Below are 22946 nucleotides of genomic sequence, written 5' to 3' on the forward strand. Positions count from 1 at the left end.
GCAACAGGAGGGTGATGGAGAGTACATTTAAAGCTATCATGCATCTGGAATATAAGCATTCAGCATCTTGCAAAAAGAGCGTCGTTAGTCACACAGCACACTGTAAAGTTATATATCTGCTATCCTGTTGAGCTCTTAAAGAGAGCTTAAGCACACTGAAAGAGGTGAAATATCAGACCACAGCTTGGTGCAATTAGCATGTTTACAGCATACTCAGGTTTGACTGGTTTCAGCCATACTAAGTTTCTGTTCCTAAGGAGCCAGTCTAAGAGAAAGTGCGAGAGAATTTGGCAAACACTGTACTAGGGAAAAGAGGATAATGGTTAGACATGCCATCGAACATCAGGGGGCACTGTTTTCCATTAAACACGAAGCCTATAATCCAACCTCATCTGCAGAGGGAGTCTGATCTGAACACTGCTGGGAGAGTTCATTGTAGGCCTGAGTGAGAGACTGCAGCTGCTCTTGGGCCTTCTTTCTTTCCTCTTCTGTCATTCTGTAAAGACAAAAAAATATTAAGGATGAAGCTCCGAACTTTACCAGTCAGTCTTTTGCATGCTAGTCCAGGTAAGGAGGCTTACTTGTCACTGTGTTTGTTTAGCATCGTTTGTGTGGACCTCAGCGCTTCTGCAATTTGTTCCTTTTTAGTGACGATTTCCTCCACGGACACCTAGAACATCAAACAGCAACAACATGCATATCACCATGTTAGAGTCAATGATGCATAGTGACTTTTATGGTAGTTTTACTTTACAATTGCAATGAAAAAACAAGATAATCCTCAAAAATGCACACACACACAGACACACAAATACTTTTTACAGACTAAATTACATTTTTCATGATTCACTATTTACATGAAGCATACTGCACACAACAACTTTGCAATAAATATTAGCAATGGAAACCTACATAACATTTTAGTTTTTCTCCCAAAGAGAACTTGACTGATTTATACAGTCTTTAATGAGGCTATAATTTTAACACTGTTATTTCTGATAGCACTGTGCACATTGTGCTTTATTCTGTTTTACATAAGTGGCATGATATCAGAAACATAATAAGGGGAAGGTGAAGGTGATTTTGACATAATTTGACAAAATAAAGTCAAATTATGTTACACTGTAATTACTGAATTGGGATTTTACTTTACAGACCTTTATTTAAGTTTATTAAAGTATTACTACAGAAATGCAAAGGTCCACTACTAACATCAAAAGATATATAAGAAGTCAGTGATCTCATTAGCAAATGACATGTAATGAAAATCTAAACTTCTTTAATTCACACATTTATTTTATTTTCTATTCTTTTATGTTGGGCAGATTTAATTATTGACCCCGTGATCATAAACTGCCTCTCACCACTATTTAACCATGATTTACTTCCTTTTGCAATATAATGAACACATCAGGGATAGTTTTATATAAATTTCGTGTAACCTTAAGGTGAATAATATCAGTTTTGGGCCACATGTTAAATTATTTCAATAACCTGTGAGACTGACGTCATTTATTATTCAGTGAAGTGCATTAAATATGGGTGCTTGTGCAACATATGCATTTGTTTTTATTATGAATAAATTGAAATAAGTATTTAAAAGTATTTCATATTATCTTTGTAGGTCTTTGTAAGTGCAGTAATTAAATCCATGAGCTTCACAACATATATGGATAAAATGAATCAGGAAGTAGACAGTTTGTTTTATTAGAAATCAAACGCTGTGACAGCAAAGGGTGGTGGGATCATTTTGATTGGAGTGTTTTTGTCATAAAAAAAACTCATATATCAACAAAAGTTAGGAATAATAAAAGAAAAGGACACACCAGGAACATACACATTATTTACCTGCGGCTTATTAGAAGCATCTGTGTTGGCATTACTATCTTTCAGAGCATCCCCACCATTGCTCACGGTCTGTTTCACATTGGACATCCACTGCAATAGTTTGTTAACCTTATCACCATTCTCTCTCTTCTCCTCATCAACAGATCTCTAGAATTAAAATAGACGGACTTTTAACAAGATTGTTAACTTTGCTACAAAAATAAACCAAAACACAGGAAGAGAGCTGTCAAAATCCATTCATGATCAAGTTAAAATCAGCAAAAACCAAAAGAAGAAAACACAAGAAAGCTTTGGACAACCATGTACTGAAAAACTGTTTTGGTCAGAGCTGAAGAAGAATCAGCAGCACTGAAATACAAATATTTTTTTACCAGTTTAGCAATGCAAGGCTTCATTGGTAATACCACAAGAGGCATCTTTGTTCATCAAAAGGTCAAAGATAACGAGAAAAGACTCACTGACTTTAAATCCACCCCACCAAAGGCTAATGCTATAATAACTGACAGGTTTTTATTTATATGCCCAAACATAATGAAATGTTGACTTTGGTCCAAAACCGTGGGATTTCGTAGCTTCCAGTAACCTTAACCCGGTGTGGCAGTCGTACACGCTTCTCTCCAGAGCCTCTTTGAATGTAATTCTTCTCTTGGTCCTTGGACAGGTGAGGCTTTTGGTGTGGAACTTCTCGTCTTTGAGTACAGTGGCGGTAACTTTATCAACGAGCCCGCTCTGAACGACTTCTTCAAGTGAGATTCTGTCGTGGGTGTCAGGTTTTATCAATCCTCCAGTCAGGAGCTGGAATTCAATACAGCGGAAACCGGCGTCTTTTGGGAGGAGATTTTCCTGAACAGCCTGGGAAACAGACAAAGTCTTTGCAGTCTTGGGATGAATGAAGCCATTAAGTGCTTGGTCAAAATGCAGAAGCTGCTGACTCAGTGCTTCATCCAAAAGACCTCTTTTGAGAGCCTCGGTGAGGGTAACTCTCTCTCCACATGAGGGGTCACAAATACCTCCAGTGCAGGCCTGGGCCTCTAACAGCCGCAAAGCAGTAGCTCTGTCAATGAAGCCCTGTTGAAAACCCTGAAAAACCGAAAGCCTTTTCTTCTGAGTGACATCCCAAAGCCCAGCAATGGGGCTGTTAACATCTTCCACAACAACCATTCTTGAAAATATCATGTCTGCGATCTCAGTGATACTAAGAAGACCTCTACGATAGCTCTCAAGCTCAGACGATTCAAGGAATCTCTGACTTAGAGCCGACTCAAGGCAAAGCTGTCGGCCACCTTTGACATCAGTAATGACGTGAAGTGGGGTTCCACTGGGGTCAGCTGTGGACTTCTCCTGCCATTCACTCTCCTGCTGTGACAGAAACAGATATGTCTTCTTGTCAATGTGTTTCCCCTTGAATGCTTCATAGGCTGACATCTCAGTGCCACAGTTGCTGTTGACAACCGACACCCTATGAGAGCTGGCAGGAGATGTGCTTGTTAGGTGCCTCTCACCAAACGGAAAGAGAAACACTCCACCACTGACGTCGTACAAGCATGCCTTCAGTATGTCAGAGTAGTATGCTTTCTGTCCAGTGTCAGGGTTGTGATAACCTTTGGGGTTACTGACTGGATCATAGAGACTCTGTAGAGTCTCCTTGTTCAAAAGACCCTGATCTACAGCAATGTGAGCTGTTACCCTGACCCCAGTTGCTGGGTTTATCAGTCCTCCAGTAGCAACCTGGACCTCGAGGATCTTTTTGGCTTTGTATCTATCGAGAATCCTTTCCTCCATGGCCTGAAACACAGACAGCTTTTTGCCTTTAAAGATGTAACCACTAATAGCTTTCTCAGCCTCCATCAGTCTGTCTTTCAGGCTCGGATCTATAATCCCCCTCTCCAATGCCTCGGCAGCTGAATGCGTTTGTCCGGTAGCCAGATCTGTAAGGCTTCCTGTTGCAGCCTGAGCCTCGAGAAACTCAAGGGCATATGTCTTTGCTAGGAAGCCCTTCTCAGCAGCTTCCAGGAAGGATATCTTTTTCTTGCTTGACTCCACATAAATTCCAGCAATAGCAGCCGGTTTGCCGATGTACTCTTCATCCGAGGGCCTAAATTTGACCATATTTTGAATGCTTACACCCCCTTTGAGGTCTGGGAGCTTTTGGGTAGTTGAATATGTCACGCTCTGCTGTCCATCGTGGTCTGTTATACTACTCTCTGATGTGCTTTGGTACATTTTTGTCTTGCTGACATTAGTTTTGTGCAGCTGTTTGTCTGTAAGTCCCAACAGAGCCATGTATCCCTGTGTTGTCACAGAGCTTTGGAAATCAGTGTTAACGTTGCTCTTGTAAGTCACACTTTGCACATCTTTCTTGAGAAAAGCGGGAGTTTGATAAGGGGAGCTATCCAACATTGCGTTTGTTGTTGAATCCTGCTGAAGGCTTTGACTGTGAATGATCTCCTTCTTATCTTGTCTGACATGTTTAATCCCTTCAAGAGTGATTTCGTTCTCCGTTGTTGCCATCTGTAGATGTGACATTGGAAGAGCTATTAAGTTTTTACAGCTACAATTATTAATATCTACTAACAGAAAAAACAACTACTAAAAGGAGCATACTGCATTTAAACATACTGGATCTGTTAATAAATGCACTATTATGTTCCAGTAATGCAAAATTTAGCCTCGTGCGTACCTGTGAGGACTTTTTCACTGACAGAATCTCTTCATCTCTCCTGCTTTTTGTATCTTGATTTGAGTGCACCATTTTCTGCATTATAGCGACATCTGCATTCATCAGATCAGCCTTGTTGTCTTTCACATACTGGAAACTGCACTGAGTCGCCTCTAATCCGAGTGTCGAAAGCTTCTCCTGAAGGCCTTTAACCTCTTTGATGTACAGCACTATTTGTTCCCGCAGAGATCTTGCCTCATTTTCTTTCATCGTGAGTTTCCACTCGCTGTCTTTCAACAGCTGTTGAAACTTTGTCCATTCACCCGTTTGCTCATTGCAAAGGCTTTGCATAGCACTGATTTTTGACTTGAGTTTGACTTTTTCTTCCTCGAGTTCGTCTATTTGAGATTTTGCTTTTGACAAGTCTCGCTCGAGCTTCGTTCTCTCTTGCTGCACTTTGTCTGTTTTGATCTGAAGCTGTTGGTCCGGTTGTTGCTTTGAATCAGCTGTGCTCTGATGTTTTATCTGCTTCGTGTCTTGTTTGAAATACTTATTCAGCATCTCTGCTAGTTCAGCGCTGTGCACTGTGGATTTCTCGCTGTCGTTTGTGAGTTCGGACTGCAGTAAAATGATTTTTCTCTCTATTTCAGTTTTCACTAGCAGCAACTGCCTGTCATAGCCCTCTCTCTGGAGTTCTAGTTTGCTCTTTAACTCCTCCAGCATTTTCTTACACTTATCCAGTTGTTCCTCCATCTGCTGGGACCTCAGCTGAAGCGCAGCGTTTTCTATTTGCTTTTGCTCGGCTTCCGATTGGGCGTGCTGAAGGTTTTCTCTCAGTTTTCTGACTTCAGATCCCAATAAAATGCTTTTCTCTAACGCCTCAGCTTTCTCCCTCTTTAAAAGTGTATTCTCATTTTGTAGGTTTGATCTGGATTTCTCAGAACTGGACATCATTTCTTTGATTGTTATTCTATTTTTCTGAAGCTCAGCCTCCAGCTGAATTAATTTGGACTCTTTGACTTTTCTCTCTTGGGCCTCTTTCGCTAACTCGTCTTTTGTTTTTTGCAGTGAGGAGCTTAAATCTGAAAGTTTAGCGTTCAGGTTCTCGGCTTTCCTTTCCGTTTCTCTCTTCTCACTCTGAAGCGTGTAAAGTTCCTGCTTTACGTTTTCTGTCACTTTCTCCGAGCTGCTGGTTAACCCCTTAAAATTGTGCTTTTGTTTGAAAAGCTCATCTTCTAAAGCTTTGATTTTACTGAGATGCTTTTGATTCTCGGCAGATTCCTTCTGCAGTTGTGCATTTTTAGTATTCAGCATCACTTTCAAATCATTGATTTCAGCTTTCTGCGTGTGGACCTTTTGATTTGCCGAATTCTTGTCAGAAAGCACTGACATCAGCTCAGTTTTAAGAGAGGTTATTTCTTTCTCATAACTGGCAGTACTTGAACTGAGAGCTTTGATTTTCTGCTGCAGTTCAGTCATTTTCTTTACCTCCTCACTGTAATCTTGCAGTTTAATTTGAAGCTCATGAGAGCTTTGCGATTTCTTATTCAGCTCCTCCTCGATAATTCTGACCTGTGATTTGGTGCCCTCTACTTGAGCCCTGAAGATTTTAATTTGCTGATCCTTGCTGCCAATTTCCATCGTCGCCTGATCCAGTTTAGCTTTTATGTTCTTTAGATTTTCCTCCATCTCCAGATTGATCTGTTTCATCTCATCTACTCTCGCCTGCCACTGAGAAGCAGCTAATTCACTTTTTTGAAGTTCTGCTTCCAGATCTTTACACTTGCCCTGCAGCGCCTGCTCAGATTTTTTTATTAAGCTACTTTCTTCCTTTGCTGTTTGAACTTGCTGTTTCCAGCTGTCGAGCTCTCTCCTTAAAGACCTGAGCTTTTGTTCTGAAAGCAACCTCTCTTTTTCCATTGATTCCATCTGGATCTGAAGACCTTGAATATTACTCTCCGATGAGACATTCATCCTCGTCAGCTCACTGCATTTAAACTTCAGCTGATCTGTTACTGACTGTTTGGAAGCCAGGTCTAATTCTAAGCTGTTAATCTTGTAACTATTTTCCTGTTCAATGGAGCTTTTTTTCTGCAGCTCTCCGTGGGCGATGTTCAGCTGCTCTTTAAGGCCTTCTATTTCAGTGCTGTGAAAAAATGTGTTTTGTTCCAGAGAGGACTTTGCTCTTTTGAGAGATCTGATTTCGTCTTGAAGCTCATTGATGGATTTCTTCATGTTCTGTGTTTCCTGCTGGAGTTCCTCCGATTTCTGTCTCGTGCTAATCCTCTCAGCTTCCAAGTCCATCTGAAGTTTCTTCAGTCTGTTATTGCTGTCATCCAACAACTTTTTATAACTCTGTGCTTTTTCTTCAGCCATGTCTGCTTTTCTCTGGACCAGGACCAGCTCCTCTAATTTCTGCTGCAGAGCATCCACCATCGTGCTGTCATTTTCTCTGAATGCAGATGATCTCAGCTCACAGTCTCCTGCTGACTGGCTGTCAAAGGCCAAATGCTGCTGAGCCACACGTTTAGCATGGATTTGGCTTTGCGGCTCATGAACAGTGGCAAAGTCTATTTCCTCCACATCTTTTTTTCTGTGAAGGCTTTGGGTATTAATATCGTGGCCATCGTTTCTATCTTTTAAGAAATCGTCTAGCTTCTTCTGAGTCAAAGACCATGTGGCCTCTGACTGCTCGATTATCATTTTTGTGTGCTTTAATTCCTGCTCAATTGCCATTTTGTCTTTAACTGCTATCTCTAATTTAGCATGATACTGATTCAGATCATGCTCGAGCTGGGATTTCTGACACTTTAGATCACCAATTGTCTTCTGCTGTGTTTCTATTTCTCCTTCCAATTTTTCCAACTGTTCTTGCCTCTCAGTCAGCAAAGCCTCCTGCTCCCAGACCCGCTGCTTAAGTTGACTAATCTCTATATCCTCTGTAGCTTTTTGGAGCTCCATGCTTTCTGTCCACCTTTCATTCTCTGCTCTTTCAAAAGCTTTTCTCTTCTATAACGGGAAAAAACACAAATCATCCACTGTAGACATTGTAAATTAGTGCCATTAATAATAAAACAGTCTCTCCAGGAATTTCCTTAATGAGTTTTGTTTATAAAAGAAGAGATAGCTGTACTGTAAATGCCTAAAAACTGCAAACATACCATCAATATTTTAGGTTTGATTTTATTTCAGTTGCAGTTTTATATGTCAAAACTAAGCTTTAGAAGTAATGCACAGATTCCTGGAGAGACATTTAAAAGAGACATATAAGATCTACTGCAGCAGAATTAGAAAAAAGCTTTCTCATCCCAGCAAGTCAATATCTCCAGGAAGGAGCTACCATCCATGCAGGCATGCACTGCTTCATTTCCTTTGCTTCTTTTGTACAATGAAGCAAACTCTCTTCCCTCACGAGGAGACCTCCATCTGGGATAATTGTCTTGGAGTCAAAAAGTCAAGGTAGACAAGTAGTGGAAGTACTGTGAGCCACTAAAACAAGCTGATAAAAAAGAGAAGACCACCCAGGAAGCATGCCCGTGTGCGACAATACAGCTACATTGGCATCAGGAAACAAATGGCGAACAAATTGAAATTGAAAAAGTGCCACACGAATCCCTGTTACCACAGAACGTTTTATGTGTTAAAGCAAGAATAACTCACCTCCTCATCCTCAGTTCTCTTCAGTGTTTCGCTGGCAAACTTCACATACTGAGTCATCAGAGTCACCAGAGCAGTGTAGCGCGTTCGGAGATCCATAAACTATAAACACAACCAAGTATATCACTGAGCAGGCACTGTTGTTCATACAGAACTCATTTCTTCTGCTGACAAAGCCAAAATAAAGTTTCACCTCCTGCTGAATGGCATCAGAAGAACTCTGCATCCTCCGTTTCTTGAGAGGAGATTTGTGCTGGGAGTCGACCATTGCTCTGAACGTCATCAGCTGAAGTTCATAATCCTAAAAAAGAGTTTCACATGAATTGATGGTGAACTACTTTTTGTTAGATTATTATTGCTCAGTCTCTTTTCACCAAATGTCAACAAAATGTGACAAACTGCTGCAATATTCAGAAAAGATATTCTGCAAAAGCCTGCAGACCTGATGCGTTACTGTTTAGATAACAGAACTGTAAAGTGGGGGTTAAACTAAATTAAAGACAACAAATGGCTTCACCTTAACAGCAGATGAGTACTGCTCTGAGTACTTTTGACATTCGTCGATACTGCTCTGTTTCTTCTCAATTTCAGCAACAAGGATCTGAAACACACACATTTTAATACATTGTGTATCTATATAAATGTTTTTTGCTGTGAATAACTTCTGTGTTGTCCTACTTTTTGTTTGTTTAACAGCTCAGCCAGTGCCTTGCTATCCTCAGGTTTGTGTTCTTGGGCCTTCAGCTGTGCTGCCTCCATGTCTCTAACCCATTCATCAAGGCTACTATAGGAGTCTCTGTAGTGCTTCAAAGATTTGCCGATACCATCCAGGTCGCGGAGCCTGAAAATTGGTTGGATAACCTTTTAGTGATCAATACATACACTGACTATTTTCTGCCAAAAACAGCTGGTGTGCTTGATTTAATTCAGAATGAATAAATGAAAAAAGCCAAACCTGCTATCGATCTGGGAGTGGATGTTCTGCCACCTCTCGCTCAACTGATCCGCCTTTTCTTTGTGCCAGTCGAGGTCAAAGTCGCGCTCGTTGTGCGCTTTAAACATGCGGTCACTGATGAGGCGCGCCTTCTGCAGCTCATCCTCCATGTCGTGGAATACCTCCTGTCTCTCATCAATCTCTGTCCGCCAGTGCTGTGTGCAGAAGCAGGAATGGTTAACAAGTGAAGTCAAAACACTGGGTGTGTTGGTGAAATACTGAATCGTGATGGTGTAACACCTTTAGTGTGGAAATGACATTTTCAATGGATTTGATATCAGGGTTCATGGCATCTTCTTCGTAGAGTTTGGACTCATAGGCCTTAACAAGCGCCTCTGCACTCTGACTGTGTTTCACCACTAAACTCACAGTTTTTAATCTGCAATAGAAGAAAAAGGTCTTTAGTTCTAATATTCTTTTGTATTACAAACATACATATAAATGAATTACCTAATTGCAATGAAGGGAAACTCTTACTTGTCCATATAAATGGAAGACATGGAGTACACTTGGCTCATGCTCTGAATGAGGACTGTGAGCTCAGATGAAAGCGTTGCCACAGACGGAGAACCTGCGGCCTGTCTGAGGAACAGCTCACACTTCTCCTTCATGGCATCCAGATCCTCCTTCAGCTTATTCAGCTCTGCCATCTTCCTCTGCAAGAGCAGATGACGGCGGGGGGATGATTTAAACTGACAGCAACAGCGAAGTTCTCGAGTATCACAAATGAGTATTGCAATGTGTACCTCATGCTCTGTGATACGCTGCAGACTCTGCTCCAGGTCATCTCTTTCCAGGGGTGAGCGTATTTGCCTGATCAGGTGTTCTTCATGGGCCTCCAGATGCATACGGAAGTTGCGTATTTCCGAGATGTAATGATTGTACACCGACTCCTCGTGTTCCTCTGTGTAACAGAAAAGGATCAAAGTCTTTTAAAAATACTGACAGCTTGGTTGCGTTTTTCTTTTTAAGGGTAATAAATATAAAGCTTTGCGTTATTTTGAAAATCATCCAAAGGAAAATAATTTAAACCCACAAATACTGCAGTTTAAACTGACAGCCTCTAGGTGGCACCCTTATTATGCTATAAGGTCAAGTAAGGTCTGATGCAATGGAGCTCAATCCACTGAACTTTGTATGCTGCTGAGGTGGAGTCAGTCCCAAAATGAGAAAATTATTACTAGTGCATTGAGAAAAATACACAATCTTTTAAAAGGAAATGCAAATATTTTATACTGTATATGTGAATACTGCCTACGTGCAGATGTATCAACACAGCTGAACAAATATTCTTCAAATTTTCCCAAAATTAAAATTTATGACTACACATAACACTTTAACGGCATACCAGTGCAGTATTTACATTCACAGCAAAATCAGAGTAATTCCAATAGGTATTAACTTAAGGCTTAAAAGGCTTAACAGCCATGTGTTTCCCTTTGCTGTGTTTTGTACAATGTACACAAGCTGCTCGTTGTTACGCAGAAGGGGAAGGGAGATTTGAGCCTTGCCTCTCTCTGCGGATCTGAGCAGTTCCTGGTAGTACTCCTTACACGCTGCCACGTCTCTCTCGAGTTGCGCGCAGTCCGCCACAGTGAATACCTCTGACTCCTCGCTGTCTTCCAGGAACTCATCAAAGTGGGACTGCAGGTTGCTCAAGACCTGCTGATGCTCACCTGGCAACATGGTCTTTATCTGGAGTGATGAGAGCAAAACAGTCATACAAACAAAAACAAGTGTAAATAACACAAACTGGCATTTTCCTTAGAATGATCGTTATCAAACTGAAGCGGGATTATCACAAATGATCGTCAAAAGAAAAGCTCGACTGACTGCAGTCTGAAAAAACAAACTCCGACATACTGAAGCCACATTCCAGTTGCGGATGGCTTGAATGTCAGCCATTAGATAATGCCAAGACACCACACTCTTCATGTTGACGTGGGAGTGGTGCCACAGTGCCAGGACGTTCTGATATAACTGCTCAGTTCTGCAGAAGCAAAGGTTATATTATTAATATTATTTGCTGCGCCAGTGAAATTTGTGAAAAAGATTACTATAGGGGAACTGTAGGAAACTTAGCATCCTACCAACTCACCTTGAAGCCATATCAACGGCCTCTTTGTTGGGTGGAGGGACAGTGAAGCAAACAGAGGGAACCATCGCCTCATTACCTGCTGGGTTGATGACTTTCCACTTAGCCCGGTGAGAGTTACTGGCCAGTACGCACTCGTCCTCTTTATAAATGGTAATCTGAAAGAGTTGACAAACCGTAACTGATTTACTATAAATGTTTTATATAAACCGAGATTAAATGTGGTGATTCACGGCACCAATAATAGTACCTCTATCTGGCGATAATCGCAGATCGCTTTAACAGGAATGGAGGATCTTAGCGGATTTTCAGGGTTTCTGGGCTTGAGCTGCACAATATTTTTAGCCCTGCCCACCAGCCCAGCCACAGTGCTGCGGTACTGAAGGAGCTGCTCTTTCTCGTCCTAAGGACACAGAAACCCACAAAAAAAGTTGTTTTCTTCATTTCGCCTTCAAATGCACACACACTTCATATCTTTCTGTCATTTTACCATGGACTCCTGAATGAGATCCTCCAGTCTGTGTAGGCTACTTGTTCGATCACAGCTGTACTTTCTTTGAATCGAATCCTGCAAATTTTTTAGGTAATCCATGGACTCTTTGGCATCACTGAAAAACTGCACATTGAGGGAAAGAGAGTTGAATTAGATGTGGCAAACACTTTGCTGCATTCGCTGAAACAGTCCACGGCAGCAACTCACCTCAAAATAAATGGCATTCTCCTTGAGATGTTGTTCGACACATGAGCAGAGCTGTAAAATCCAGCTCCACTGGGTCTGCATTGCAGCTTTGTATGCCTTAAAAAGAAACCCCAACATTATTTTTTTCAGATTAAAAAAATACATACATATCTTGGCATCAGAACTGGAAAAATTACAAGTTGAATCAGGACTTTATAATCTTGTAATCGCTGTGAGAGATGAATGCAGGGTGGAGTCACTGCTGCTAGTCCAAAATTTGGAATCTTAATTGTCATATTGAGGATGCACAAAGAACACAAAGGGCTTACTTCAATAGTTAGCCTGGCTGGGTGGTTCTTGAGCATAAGGCGCTCTGCCTTGTCCTGCACAGACTTGATGGCTTCCTCCTTTTCATCCAGCTCCCTCATCAGGTCCTGTATTAAGACATTAAGCTGAGCATCACTGGCATTCTGCCACGGCATAAAACCAGTTAGTCCATCATCTCACAAAATCTCATATCCCGTCTAACTGATTTTAAGTTTAAAGTTATACATTCAAGCGCCAGTTCCTTTTGATGCGAATGGTGCCTCATTAAATAAATGGAGCTATAACGTAAGCAAAAACTAGAAAGCCAAATTGTTGTTGATGAAAGATTTTACTAGCTTCAACAAGCAAAGACTTACAGCGTGGTAATCCCTTTTTTTGGAGATGTTAATGTTGCGATCGCTCCAGTCAAAGGCAACCTCCTCTTCCTCCTTCTCGTTCAGCCAGATGAGCTCTTGAGTTGCCTGTGATACAAAGTCATGCAGGCTCTCCAGGTGGCTTTGCCGCTCCCTGGATGAGCTCTGAAAGAGACGGGCGAGTCAGACAAAAACAAGCACGTAAGCAGTTGTAGTATTTATTGGAAAGCCATTCATAAATTAGGAATATTAAGCTCGACAAATCTCTCACCAAGAGTCGTTCATACTGCTTTTCCAGTTTGTTCAGTTTGTCTGAAAAGCTGAGCTTTAAAGGCATCGTCATCTGAATCTGAGAAAAGAAAAAGATGGGGTTTTTTTTGGGTTTTTTTTTTTTTTTTGGGGGGGGGGGGGGGGGGGTCTAACACAGCCAACAAAAATTTATGCAACTGCAAGAAATACTTACTTCACTTATTTTGGCTTCTTTAAGACTCATTTGGAATTCTTCGATCACTCTGTGTACATTTTTGTGGTTATCTAAATTCATTTTCACACTTGGCATATCAGATCCCCACTCTGAACGCTCCAGCTCCATCTTAACAACAGAAAAAAAAACTCAACACAAATACTCAGCATCTCATTTTAAGTGCCTTAAAATAAACCCACACCAAGTTATAAATCAGAGATGCTCACCTGCATCTCTTCTACCCAGTTTAGAAGGTCCTGAACAAACTTCATGTTGACCTCTTCTTCTGTCAAGCTGGGGTCTGCCAGTGAGGATTTCAGTAAGGGCTTCCGGATCTGCATGTTTTTCAAATGCCTGAGGCTACCTGGGTCCATGCCCATGTCAATGCTCCCCAAGTAGCTCTGGACTGATGCAGGCTGCAGACTCGGGGTCAAGGCAGGAGTCAAGGACGGGGTGAGGCACGGCGTAAGGCTGGAGGTGAAGGTGGACCCAGGGGTACCTATTCCCCCTGGGGTGAGTGCAGGAGTAAGGGCTGGTGTCAGGTTAGTGTTAATGCTCTGGGAGAAGCCAGAGTTCAGACTCTGTGTGATGCCTGAGATCATCATTTTGGTTTGCTCTGTTGTCAGGGTGCGGCCTTTGCTGTACACAGAGGAGCATTCGGCTCTCAGGGCTAGAAGATCATCGCGGAGTTTTGACACCCTTTATAGAAGCAGATGACAATGTGAGATATATTTTTTTAACGACATGAGGAAATTTCAGTGTTTTATTTATACAGAAAGATGTACTTTTTACCTTTGGACAAGCTGATCTGCAAATGGGAATTTTCCATCCAGGAGAATCTGGATATCCACTACTTGTTGTCTGAGAATATTCTCACACTCCAACAGGTAGCCAGCGATCTCAGCTTCATTTAGGAACTGAATACCAGACTCAAGACGTTTTGCATCCTTTGAAAAGAAAAAGAAAGGACTTCTAACTCATTGCTATTTTATCACAGCTTGCTGGAGTATTAAACTGAGAGTGCATGCTTACAGACTGCAGGGCCGTCCTCGCCAGTGCAAGCTTGTCCTCGCCGTTAACACAGTCCCGCTGAACCCTGTTGGCAATCTGCTGCAACATTTCAAGCCTAAAAAAACAAAGATGGAAAGTTATTTTACTTGTTTTCACTCGTTTAAAGTCAAAATGTCTAACCCCCTACCCCCTAAAAAAAATTCAAGTTGTCACACAGTGTGCTCACCTGGATCCATAGGCAATGTTGTTATTGAGAAACACTGAGCTGTTAATCTGTAAAGGCTCAGAGTAGACGGTGTCACCAGAGCCGTAGCTGGTGAAACTACTGTTGCTCCCGCTTAAATAAGCCATCTTACTTTACAATGCAAAACTGCTACTGCAGACAAAATCACTGTTTTTCATCCTAACCATCCCCCGAAACAATCTCGGGCTCCAACCTCGACAGCTGGATGAAAGGATCCGCAGACCTAACTGAGGGAGCTGTTTTCAACTTGCTCATATTTATAGTGTCACAGCCAGGTGAGGAGCGTGTACAAACTCCCACCCTGAAATACTATGCCTCCCTCGGGGAATAAAAATGAAACGGCAGGTTGAGACAGTCCAGCGTTGTCAGAACTGAGTCTGTTTGGAGGACAGCCAAACTGCTGTAATTGCTGTTTCTGCCAGTTTTCACCACACCCCGAAATAATGCAGTAAATATGATGTGTTTATAGACCATGGAGGAAGGAATTGATATGTAAACTTGTCTAAACGACCATCATTCATAGGGAATTTGGGAAGGTGATGTGTGAGTTTCCATAGAAATACCAGCTACACTTTAAAGCAAACAACAGATGGGGTTCAAATACTTGAAAGCCTTCGCCAAAGGAAATCGCTGCGTCGGTTCACACTTTGACATAAACATACAAACTTATGTTGATTGCATTTGCAAATTTTTGCCACACAGGACTGAATGAGCAGTTTTAAAGTAATCCATGAATCAAGATAATCGAGATTTGTTTTTTTGCTGCTGACTTTGCACTTCATTATTCAAGCAGAATGTAACCCATCCTCATCATATGCGTAGCATGCACTTTGGCTGTAAACCTGAGCTGAAATATGTCATGTAAACGAGATCTTAGATCAGTTGGGGGATTTCTGCTTTAATGAGGCAAATCACTCTCCGACATGCTACACTGACCATCGGTGTCTGGTTTCATTAAAGCCATTAGCAGGCTTGCAATACGACACCGAAGCACTCTCCTCACGCAACCCTCAGAAAATATTTTGCAGACTCACTTAGCATGTGTCTTTATGTTTATCCTTTTTTTTTTTAAAGAAAAGCAGCTCATCAGTGATGGTTTGATTTCTGCGTGTGACCTCCAACACACACACAGTTTGTCATATTAAATACCCAATACATTGACTTATGCGCCTACACATTAGCAGAGTTCATTTCTGCTGCCCATTAAAACCATAAAGTCATAAATAAATTAGTTTGTAGAGACTATAAAGATGAGACCTTAAATCACATTAGGATGAGCCTGGGCAGAAAAAGTGCACACGTACCTTTCCACCTCTGGCCTCAGGCTCTTCTCTCTTTCCAGCATAGTGACAATTAGTTTACCCCATTCCTTCTCCACATCATTCGGATGATGACCCGGGGGTAACTGAAGACGTCCAAACTCGATCCACATCTGTCAGGGACAACGCCGGCACACTTATTATCGCTGCAGTGTGTAAGACCATAAATGCAAGAAATGTGTAATCTAATCGTGCACATGTGTACCTCAAGCATTTTGTAGAGATTTTTGATTTTTGTTTTCTCATTTTCTTTTTGTGGGATTTCATGTTCTTTGAATTGAAGATATTGAGTATAAAGTGCCTGTAAAATACAGAGGAGATTACATAAAAAACAACTTATTTAAAAGTGTCCGATCACTTTTCTGTACCCCTGCATGCAAACGGATGCAGCTGCCCTCTCACGTCATTAGCATCGCTTTAAGTCATGCATTAAATTGCAATTATCCTTTACCTTTCAGACATACAGATATGCCTACATTCCAAACACAGTGTAAAATGGGATAACTGGAGCTCATCTTGTTGTGGTACCATACCTTGAGTTCTACAGGGTTATTGGGGAATGATCTACTTGACATTATGGCCACATTGTGTTTGATCCACTGGCTGAGGTATTTGATCATGTTCTGGTACTCCACCCATTTGATATCAACGTCCTGTTTATGAGAGAAGAAGAATCATGGGAAATAAGGGATTTCTTAACTTTCTAACTTGGACTTGTTGAAGTCGCTTAACTTACATTAGGACTAACTCCTTCAACTCCATCGGGTACTTTGGGGAAGGCATCGTACAGTGTTGAGACGTAGGTGATGACTGATTTTTCATCAGGAGACTGGACGTCAACATCTGATGAGAAACGTACAAACCCAGGGGTCACGAATGACAGCAAACAAGAGCAAGCTGCACTCTGAGAGTTATTTTTCATGATTTGTATGACTCTGTATGTGACTCTTACCCTCAGGATCCAGTAGTCTGGCCACCCCCAGCTGTTCAGCTACACAAAATGCGTCTTCTAAATTTGATCGGTTGGTCTGTGTTGACACACGGCTCATGTCCACAAGGTCCGGTCTGTAATAGAAAGAGGCAGAGGTAGGTAGAGGTAAGGTACACACGGTGTATTACTGTAAGGATAGGGCAACTAAAGGTATAAAAATAAACTCAAGCAGTGATGTCCATATTAGCAGCATTTTTTGAATAAATCTAAAGAAAACCAAAAGCACTATTGTTCTGCAAAAACATGCTGTGTTGTGTGTGTGTTTGTTATAGTACCTGTATTTGTGAATAAGGGCATTAAATAGCCTCCCATCCCTCCACGAGGTTGTGAAATTTTCACATCGCACACCTACGTAGCCCTCTGTCGTCTGCTTGGACCAGAGCAGCAGTCTCTCCTTGGCTGTCATGTCCTCGGACTCTCCCGTCACATGGATCTCCGAGATCTGCCGCAAGGCAAAACAAAAAAACAAAACGCAGAAATGAACTGGCATGACTTCCACGCCTGAGGGTTCAAAGACATCAAATCAAACCCATAAACTTGCGATGCACTGCTCTGTGGCATTAAAACTTCATCTTCACTGATTTGCCTGTTTTATAATGGGCTTTAAATGGTCTGGCGCCTTCATGTCTCTCTGACCTTTTGCACCTCTGTGCTCCATCCCATCCTCTCCAATCTCAGGCCCCTGGCCTTCCAATAGTTCCCAAAGCCAGAAGAAGAACTACTGGGCAGCGTGCTTTTTCTTTTCGTGCCCCATCTTTAACTTAAGCTAAGTTAAAGACCAGCCTGTTCACTCTATCCTGCTGGTCTTAATCTTATGCCTAAAGTTTTTACTGGTTCTTATTGCTGTTCTCTTTTGTTTTATCTGTTTTTAACTGTATTGTTTTTATTTATTTACCATTTTTACCTTCAAATAGCAATTTATTTGAAAGTGCATTATAGATAAAAGTTTTATTATTATTATTATTATTATTATTATTATTATTATTAATATGAGGGGAAGGGCATGCAAGAACAGCAACACCAATGGTTGTAACTTAAATGGCTGCTGGATCAACACCTGCGTGCCTGATAACTCGCTCACAGTGAGGATATTCAACTCTATAAGGAAAGTTTTAGTTTTGATTTGATTAATATGAAAAAGTTTGCTGAAAATGTCTGCAACATCCCAGCAACGTGAGACAGAGTTGCATAAAATAAATTATCCAATAGTTTTACAGCACACTAAACAGCTTCAGTATGGTATAATGACACAAAGCAAACACTGCCACGTCACAGGTTGATTTTACGGCTGTGTGTTTATAACGTGTATTAAAAATGTGTGATTGGTGCACTAGCTTTGAAGTTTATTTTCATATCTGGAAAATCTCTTTAACTTTGGTTCAAAACTTTCTAGGAGTTTGTTTTTGTGGAACACAGATACCAAGTAGCCGAAAGTATGGAAACATTATGCATGAGAGAAAGGCTTTACACATAAAGCAGAAAAATCACAGACTGTGGGTTTTTTACAGAATGAACTGCAGTCAGTTCAGTAAATCATCAGTCAGTTGATCAGTAAATCAATCTATTCAGGTAGGGAACATGGTGACAACAACAAAAACCATGGCCAAAAGAAAGAACAAAATCCTTAACATACACATAAATAAAATACAGCGATGTATAAACCTCTGTTTAACTGGACACCACTTTAGTCCTTTTATGCTTTAAACGGAAACCATATATAGTGAGCACAATCGGGCACAATTATGCAACAATTATACTATTATTATTATATTATAGCCACAATCAGCTGATCTCAATGCCAGTCCACATCAGCTGATTGCTTATCTGATATCAATATGGTAAATGGTAAATGGACTGGTTCTTATATAGCGCTTTTCTACTCTTCTGAGCACTCAAAGCGCTTTACACAACTTGTGCATTCACCCATTCACACCCATTCGCACAAGCACATTTCTCTAGGTGCTTTCTAGATAACATTCACACACATTCATACTCCGACGGATGCATCGGAGAGCAATTTGGGGTTAGTATCTTGCCCAAGGATATTTGGCATGCAGACTAGGGGAAGCCAGGAATCGAACCACCAACCTTCCGATCAGTAGATGACCTGCTCTACCACCTGAGCTACAGCCACTCACTATCCGACATACAGGAAATCAAACTGTTTAGGCTGCTAGAGCACTTACATGCTCATCTGCAAGCTGCTTTACAACCCAGCTCCAGCTTTCACATTGAGAATCTCATATCTGTCACTGACGCCAAGTTCTGTGCTGAGGACTTGCTGCTTCTGTCTCCTCTTTGCATGTATACACGTGAAAGGGCTTTGATTTCCCAGAACATGCCACCAAATATAAATGACTGCAAATCAAAATATCAATCTTCCACTTGAGTATAGATCTGACTTAATTATGATTGTGGTGGTAAGTCAAACTTCCCAACCAGGGATTATTACGGACAAGCCAGGGTAACCACAGCTTTCTTCAAAGTGCACTTAATAGAGGTGTTAAAGAGCTTAATCTGATTTACTTCATTAATTTAACTGAATGCCTTCATATGACTGTGGCATCCATACCACAACACAACACAAGGGTAAAGGAGATTTAATAAGACTAACAGCAATTTGGTGGATCATCAGCAGAGATGCATTTCAGGGTGAATCACTATAGCATTTACTTTTGCACATTTTAGCCTCCATAACCCACTGAAGCTACAATATTATAATAAAAATATGTAAAAATACAAATTAATATTTGAGCTGTTAAATATCCAAAAGCAAAATCTGAGTAACTATTTTTCTGATATGGTTTCTCTGTTTATTTTTGTAAACAAATGGGGGGAAAAGTGCCAAAAACTACTGATGTGACTGAGTTGCAAAATGGTTTGAGGTTACACTTTTTGTTTGTTGCATACGTGAATGCAACAAACAAAGTTAAATATGAAAGCGCAAATACTTTTGTCACATATCTGACACTTCCTCCCAAACAGCCAACTGATAATGCACCACAGATATTTACTTTATCTCCTACCAAACTTTACTCTGTGGAGAACTACAGTTTTCTCTCCTCTATGTTTCACCATAAGTTGCTGCTAATGACCAAAAGAGATGAAGATGAAGATAAATTTGAATGATTCTCAGCATTCCCTGATAGTGTTAGCCAGCTAACGCAGATAACGTCAACAGGAGTTTGTAGATTTTGTTTGAAGGAGGAAGAATAAAGACAAACAAGTTTCTAAGAAGCATGACACTAGAAATAGCTCCCATACTTCAAGATAAAGTCATCTGCCAGCTGAGCAAAGCAAAAATGAATCATATACATCTCTACTCTTAGATGTAATAACAGTAATATTATAAACTGTTCAGTGTATAAGGAGATCTATAGATGCGCCTTATGTAGAACAAACACACAAAAGTTTGGACCAAAAATATCAGATTTGCATTGAATCAGTGAATCTCAGGTACACAAGTACAGATACTGAATTTCCTCTCAAAGCATTGAGATGAGTGCAGAATAGTCACACATTAAAACACATTTATACAAAATGCTTTCACTCGTTCACAAATGGTAAAACAACATTTATGAGCTTATTTTCACTGTTTTTTCCATATTTATAAACTATTTTTGAAATACTGTTAAAATATCGTGTACTGTATGTACTGATCATCAGTATAATAGGATTTTTTTTAATGCAAATCAAAAATGTTCTATATGAAATATACAAAAACATACACGTATAATGAATTATTCTATTACAGTATATTCTTCTCAGTTTAAAACAATAGCTCTTAGCTAATGTGATTATGTGACCTAAATGGTTTTCAAATCGTTTTCTCTCATGTGATCTTTAGTTATTGTGTCTACAAAAAGCTTTTAACAATGCAGAGTGACCTATTTTATCATGTATTTTTATCATATTGCTTTCCTATCATGTACTTGGACACCACCATTGCACCGTTACAGTATCAGACTTCTCCCTAATCTATCATGATTTACCCCTGTACAAATAGCACATGGTTTCTTGGTTTACCTCGTGTTCGCTGGAAATACATTTGGCCAGAGCTGGAGCATGTTCTACGTAACCAGAGCAGGTGTAGGCCCTCCGTCTCCTCCTTCGGTGTGCTTGAGAGCCCCATATAATCTTGGCAAAGGTTTCCTCACTTCCAGGTCTGTCATTACCCCTCAGTGTCCGTAGCGTGTGCTCCACTGCTCCAAAGCTAACCGCCCTCCTTAACTGGCGTTGTAGAAGCTTCTTTACAAGCAAACCCTCCTTAGCCGGGACACCTTTGGAAGTAGTGCTGACACCATGGAGCTTCTCTTCCACAGAGGACCTCCTTCTGTCACCATCTGCCTGGTTTGTAGAAAACTTTTCCAACCTGCACGTTAACCTTGTGGCAAGAGGTTGAGTCTGACCATCCCGAAGGATCAGAACTGGTATTTCTCCAACATAAACACCTTTGCTGATGCTGTCTTGCCTAGATAGAGGTTTGGCCACTCCTGATGGCTCATCCAGCTCGGTTTGGTTTTCTCCCGTGTTGCCATCTGGGTCATTTTTACACTCTCCACCACTGCAGATTCCTTTGGTTGTAACAAAAGTCTCACTTTCAGGACTTCTGAGAGATCCAGCAGGCTTTAAGTCTTCCGATTTCCTCTTTTTCCTCTGAAAATAGCGGCGACCTTTAAGATCTTTGGATTCAGGTCTCAAAGGAGCCTTTTTGGGGTCCAAATAATATTCCTCTTTCGGACCCCGAACACAACCACAGGTGTTTCCCATGGCTGTAAATCATATGGTGTCCTAAACATCCACAATGTTAAGCTCCAAACAGCGACCGGTCTTCAGGCGAAGTATCCAGTAAGCTCTACTCAATCTAAAAAAGCAGGATCCCATCGACATGAAGCCATTGACAGCTTTGCAAGTAGAGCACCGTAAGCAGTGCTTAGCAGGGCAGCCAGACATAAAGCTGGCTCCACTCAGAGCAGAGCTGCCTTCGTCCTTTTGTTGACTGCGGAGAACCGGTCAGCCCCTCTCTCTCTCTCTCTCTCTCTCACTCCGCATTTCTCACTTGCTCTCTCATGCGTCTCTCCTCTGACACTGGAATCTTTTTTGACCTTTGAAACATTTCTCTGGCTTTGATAATCCAGCACAAACACCATAAATGCACACACAGACGTGTGCTGGTAGCCCTCAGAGCAGGAATGAAAAAGAGTTGTGGATAGACCTGTTTCAGGATGACAAGTCTGTTGCAACAAAACAGTAAACACGCATATGATAGCCGCCTCTTTCCTGTCCTAATATTTATGTAATGCCATAATGTTTCTTTGGGTAAGAGGAGAAGGATCTCAAACTGAAAGTGCATGCCAGTAGAAAACCATGAGCTATGCTGCTTGAGAATTTGGTTCAACAAGTTTACAGTTCCGTTTAATGCGACAAGTCAGAACGGCTTTGAAAAACAGCAACATATATAGGCCAAAAAGAGTAGAACAAGCTCAGGCAGATCCGAGCCGGACAACATAGTGCTTTCACTTTGTCTATCGCTCAAACTCTGCACAATGGCTGAGCCAGAGGTTGGGCTTAAGTCCAATGGTTTAACCAAACAATATGATCTCAGCTGATCACCATGGCAGCAGTTCACATGGGGGCAAATGCTGTGCCCGAGAAATGATTCACGGCATAAAACTCTTCTAGCAAATCAAAGAATTATATAACACTGGATACTTAAAACACTGTCTGAGAAAGAGCGGGACAAACGCACTGCAGAAAAAATGAGGGAAAAAAGTGAATAATAAGTGTGTTAAAGTGTAACTATAATGCCACCACACAGGAAAGCTTAAAATAGCTTTGAGTGTAACATTTAAACGAGTCCCTGAAGGTCAAAGTCACCTGACAGCCAGCACAGTCCAAACTGCCGATCACTCCTGCTTCTTCTCACGTTCACCTCATGAGACAACTACGTTGGCCAAGCTGCAGTATTAGCCTATGTTCATACATCTGACAGTAAACATGCTAATATCTTCAAAAGAGGGTGTTAGCATGTGGCTTTTTGTTAATGGTAAGCTCTATAGTGAATGAAATAAAACATGAATGAATCACTCATCAATGTGTGTGTGCGTGTGTGTGTGTGTGTGTGTGTGTGTGTGTGTGTGTGTGTGTGTGTTAGGTAAATGACAGCACACATGGAAAGAGTGATACTTCATTAGGGTAAAACAAACGGGTTCAGTCAGCAGCAGCAGTGCTTTGTCATGCCAGCGGCATCTAGCCCTCCACACTAAAATTAATATTGTACTAGTTCCCCATGTCACAGGTAAAAAA

General features: G+C 41.1%; 2 protein-coding genes across 3 annotated transcripts in view; both read right to left on the reverse strand.

The window, feature by feature from the left end:
• Positions 1 to 22946, reverse strand: part of dst (dystonin) — a 103707-nt gene that overhangs the window by 47257 nt on the left and 33504 nt on the right. For both annotated transcript variants that reach the window (XM_087850256.1, XM_087850255.1), the window contains 30 exons: positions 16916 to 17082; positions 16602 to 16714; positions 16386 to 16492; positions 16183 to 16302; positions 15855 to 15950; positions 15635 to 15762; positions 14108 to 14201; positions 13868 to 14022; positions 13303 to 13774; positions 13076 to 13204; positions 12884 to 12961; positions 12616 to 12777; positions 12262 to 12366; positions 11954 to 12049; positions 11744 to 11869; positions 11504 to 11656; positions 11257 to 11411; positions 11022 to 11148; positions 10670 to 10853; positions 9905 to 10062; positions 9636 to 9814; positions 9399 to 9537; positions 9120 to 9313; positions 8843 to 9005; positions 8682 to 8765; positions 8358 to 8465; positions 8168 to 8266; positions 1849 to 1995; positions 582 to 670; positions 388 to 496 (listed from right to left, as the gene is read on the reverse strand). In XM_087850256.1, coding sequence (XP_087706382.1) covers positions 388 to 496; positions 582 to 670; positions 1849 to 1995; positions 8168 to 8266; positions 8358 to 8465; positions 8682 to 8765; positions 8843 to 9005; positions 9120 to 9313; positions 9399 to 9537; positions 9636 to 9814; positions 9905 to 10062; positions 10670 to 10853; positions 11022 to 11148; positions 11257 to 11411; positions 11504 to 11656; positions 11744 to 11869; positions 11954 to 12049; positions 12262 to 12366; positions 12616 to 12777; positions 12884 to 12961; positions 13076 to 13204; positions 13303 to 13774; positions 13868 to 14022; positions 14108 to 14201; positions 15635 to 15762; positions 15855 to 15950; positions 16183 to 16302; positions 16386 to 16492; positions 16602 to 16714; positions 16916 to 17082 — 4236 coding nt within the window. The remainder of the gene's footprint in view (positions 1 to 387; positions 497 to 581; positions 671 to 1848; positions 1996 to 8167; positions 8267 to 8357; positions 8466 to 8681; positions 8766 to 8842; positions 9006 to 9119; positions 9314 to 9398; positions 9538 to 9635; positions 9815 to 9904; positions 10063 to 10669; positions 10854 to 11021; positions 11149 to 11256; positions 11412 to 11503; positions 11657 to 11743; positions 11870 to 11953; positions 12050 to 12261; positions 12367 to 12615; positions 12778 to 12883; positions 12962 to 13075; positions 13205 to 13302; positions 13775 to 13867; positions 14023 to 14107; positions 14202 to 15634; positions 15763 to 15854; positions 15951 to 16182; positions 16303 to 16385; positions 16493 to 16601; positions 16715 to 16915; positions 17083 to 22946) is intronic.
• Positions 1939 to 7712, reverse strand: LOC148099929 (uncharacterized). The gene is made up of 2 exons (XM_087850257.1): positions 4529 to 7712; positions 1939 to 4359 (listed from the first exon to the last, which is right to left on the reverse strand). Exons 1-2 carry the CDS (start codon positions 7466 to 7468, stop codon positions 2359 to 2361), a joined length of 4941 nt encoding a protein of 1646 aa, XP_087706383.1. The 5' UTR covers positions 7469 to 7712; the 3' UTR covers positions 1939 to 2358.

This window comes from Neolamprologus brichardi, chromosome 13 (genome assembly GCF_056152115.1).
Source record: "Neolamprologus brichardi isolate AB-2024 chromosome 13, ASM5615211v1, whole genome shotgun sequence".
Lineage (NCBI taxonomy): Eukaryota > Metazoa > Chordata > Actinopteri > Cichliformes > Cichlidae > Neolamprologus > Neolamprologus brichardi.

Coding starts and splice junctions, on each gene's coding strand:
- LOC148099929 (XM_087850257.1), bottom strand. CDS start 7,468: ATGGAGCTCCAAAAAGCTACAGAGGATATAGAGATTAGTCAACTTAAG. Junction 4,360..4,528: donor CAGTGAAAAAGTCCTCACAG/GTACGCACGAGG, acceptor TCACATCTACAG/ATGGCAACAACGGAGAACGA.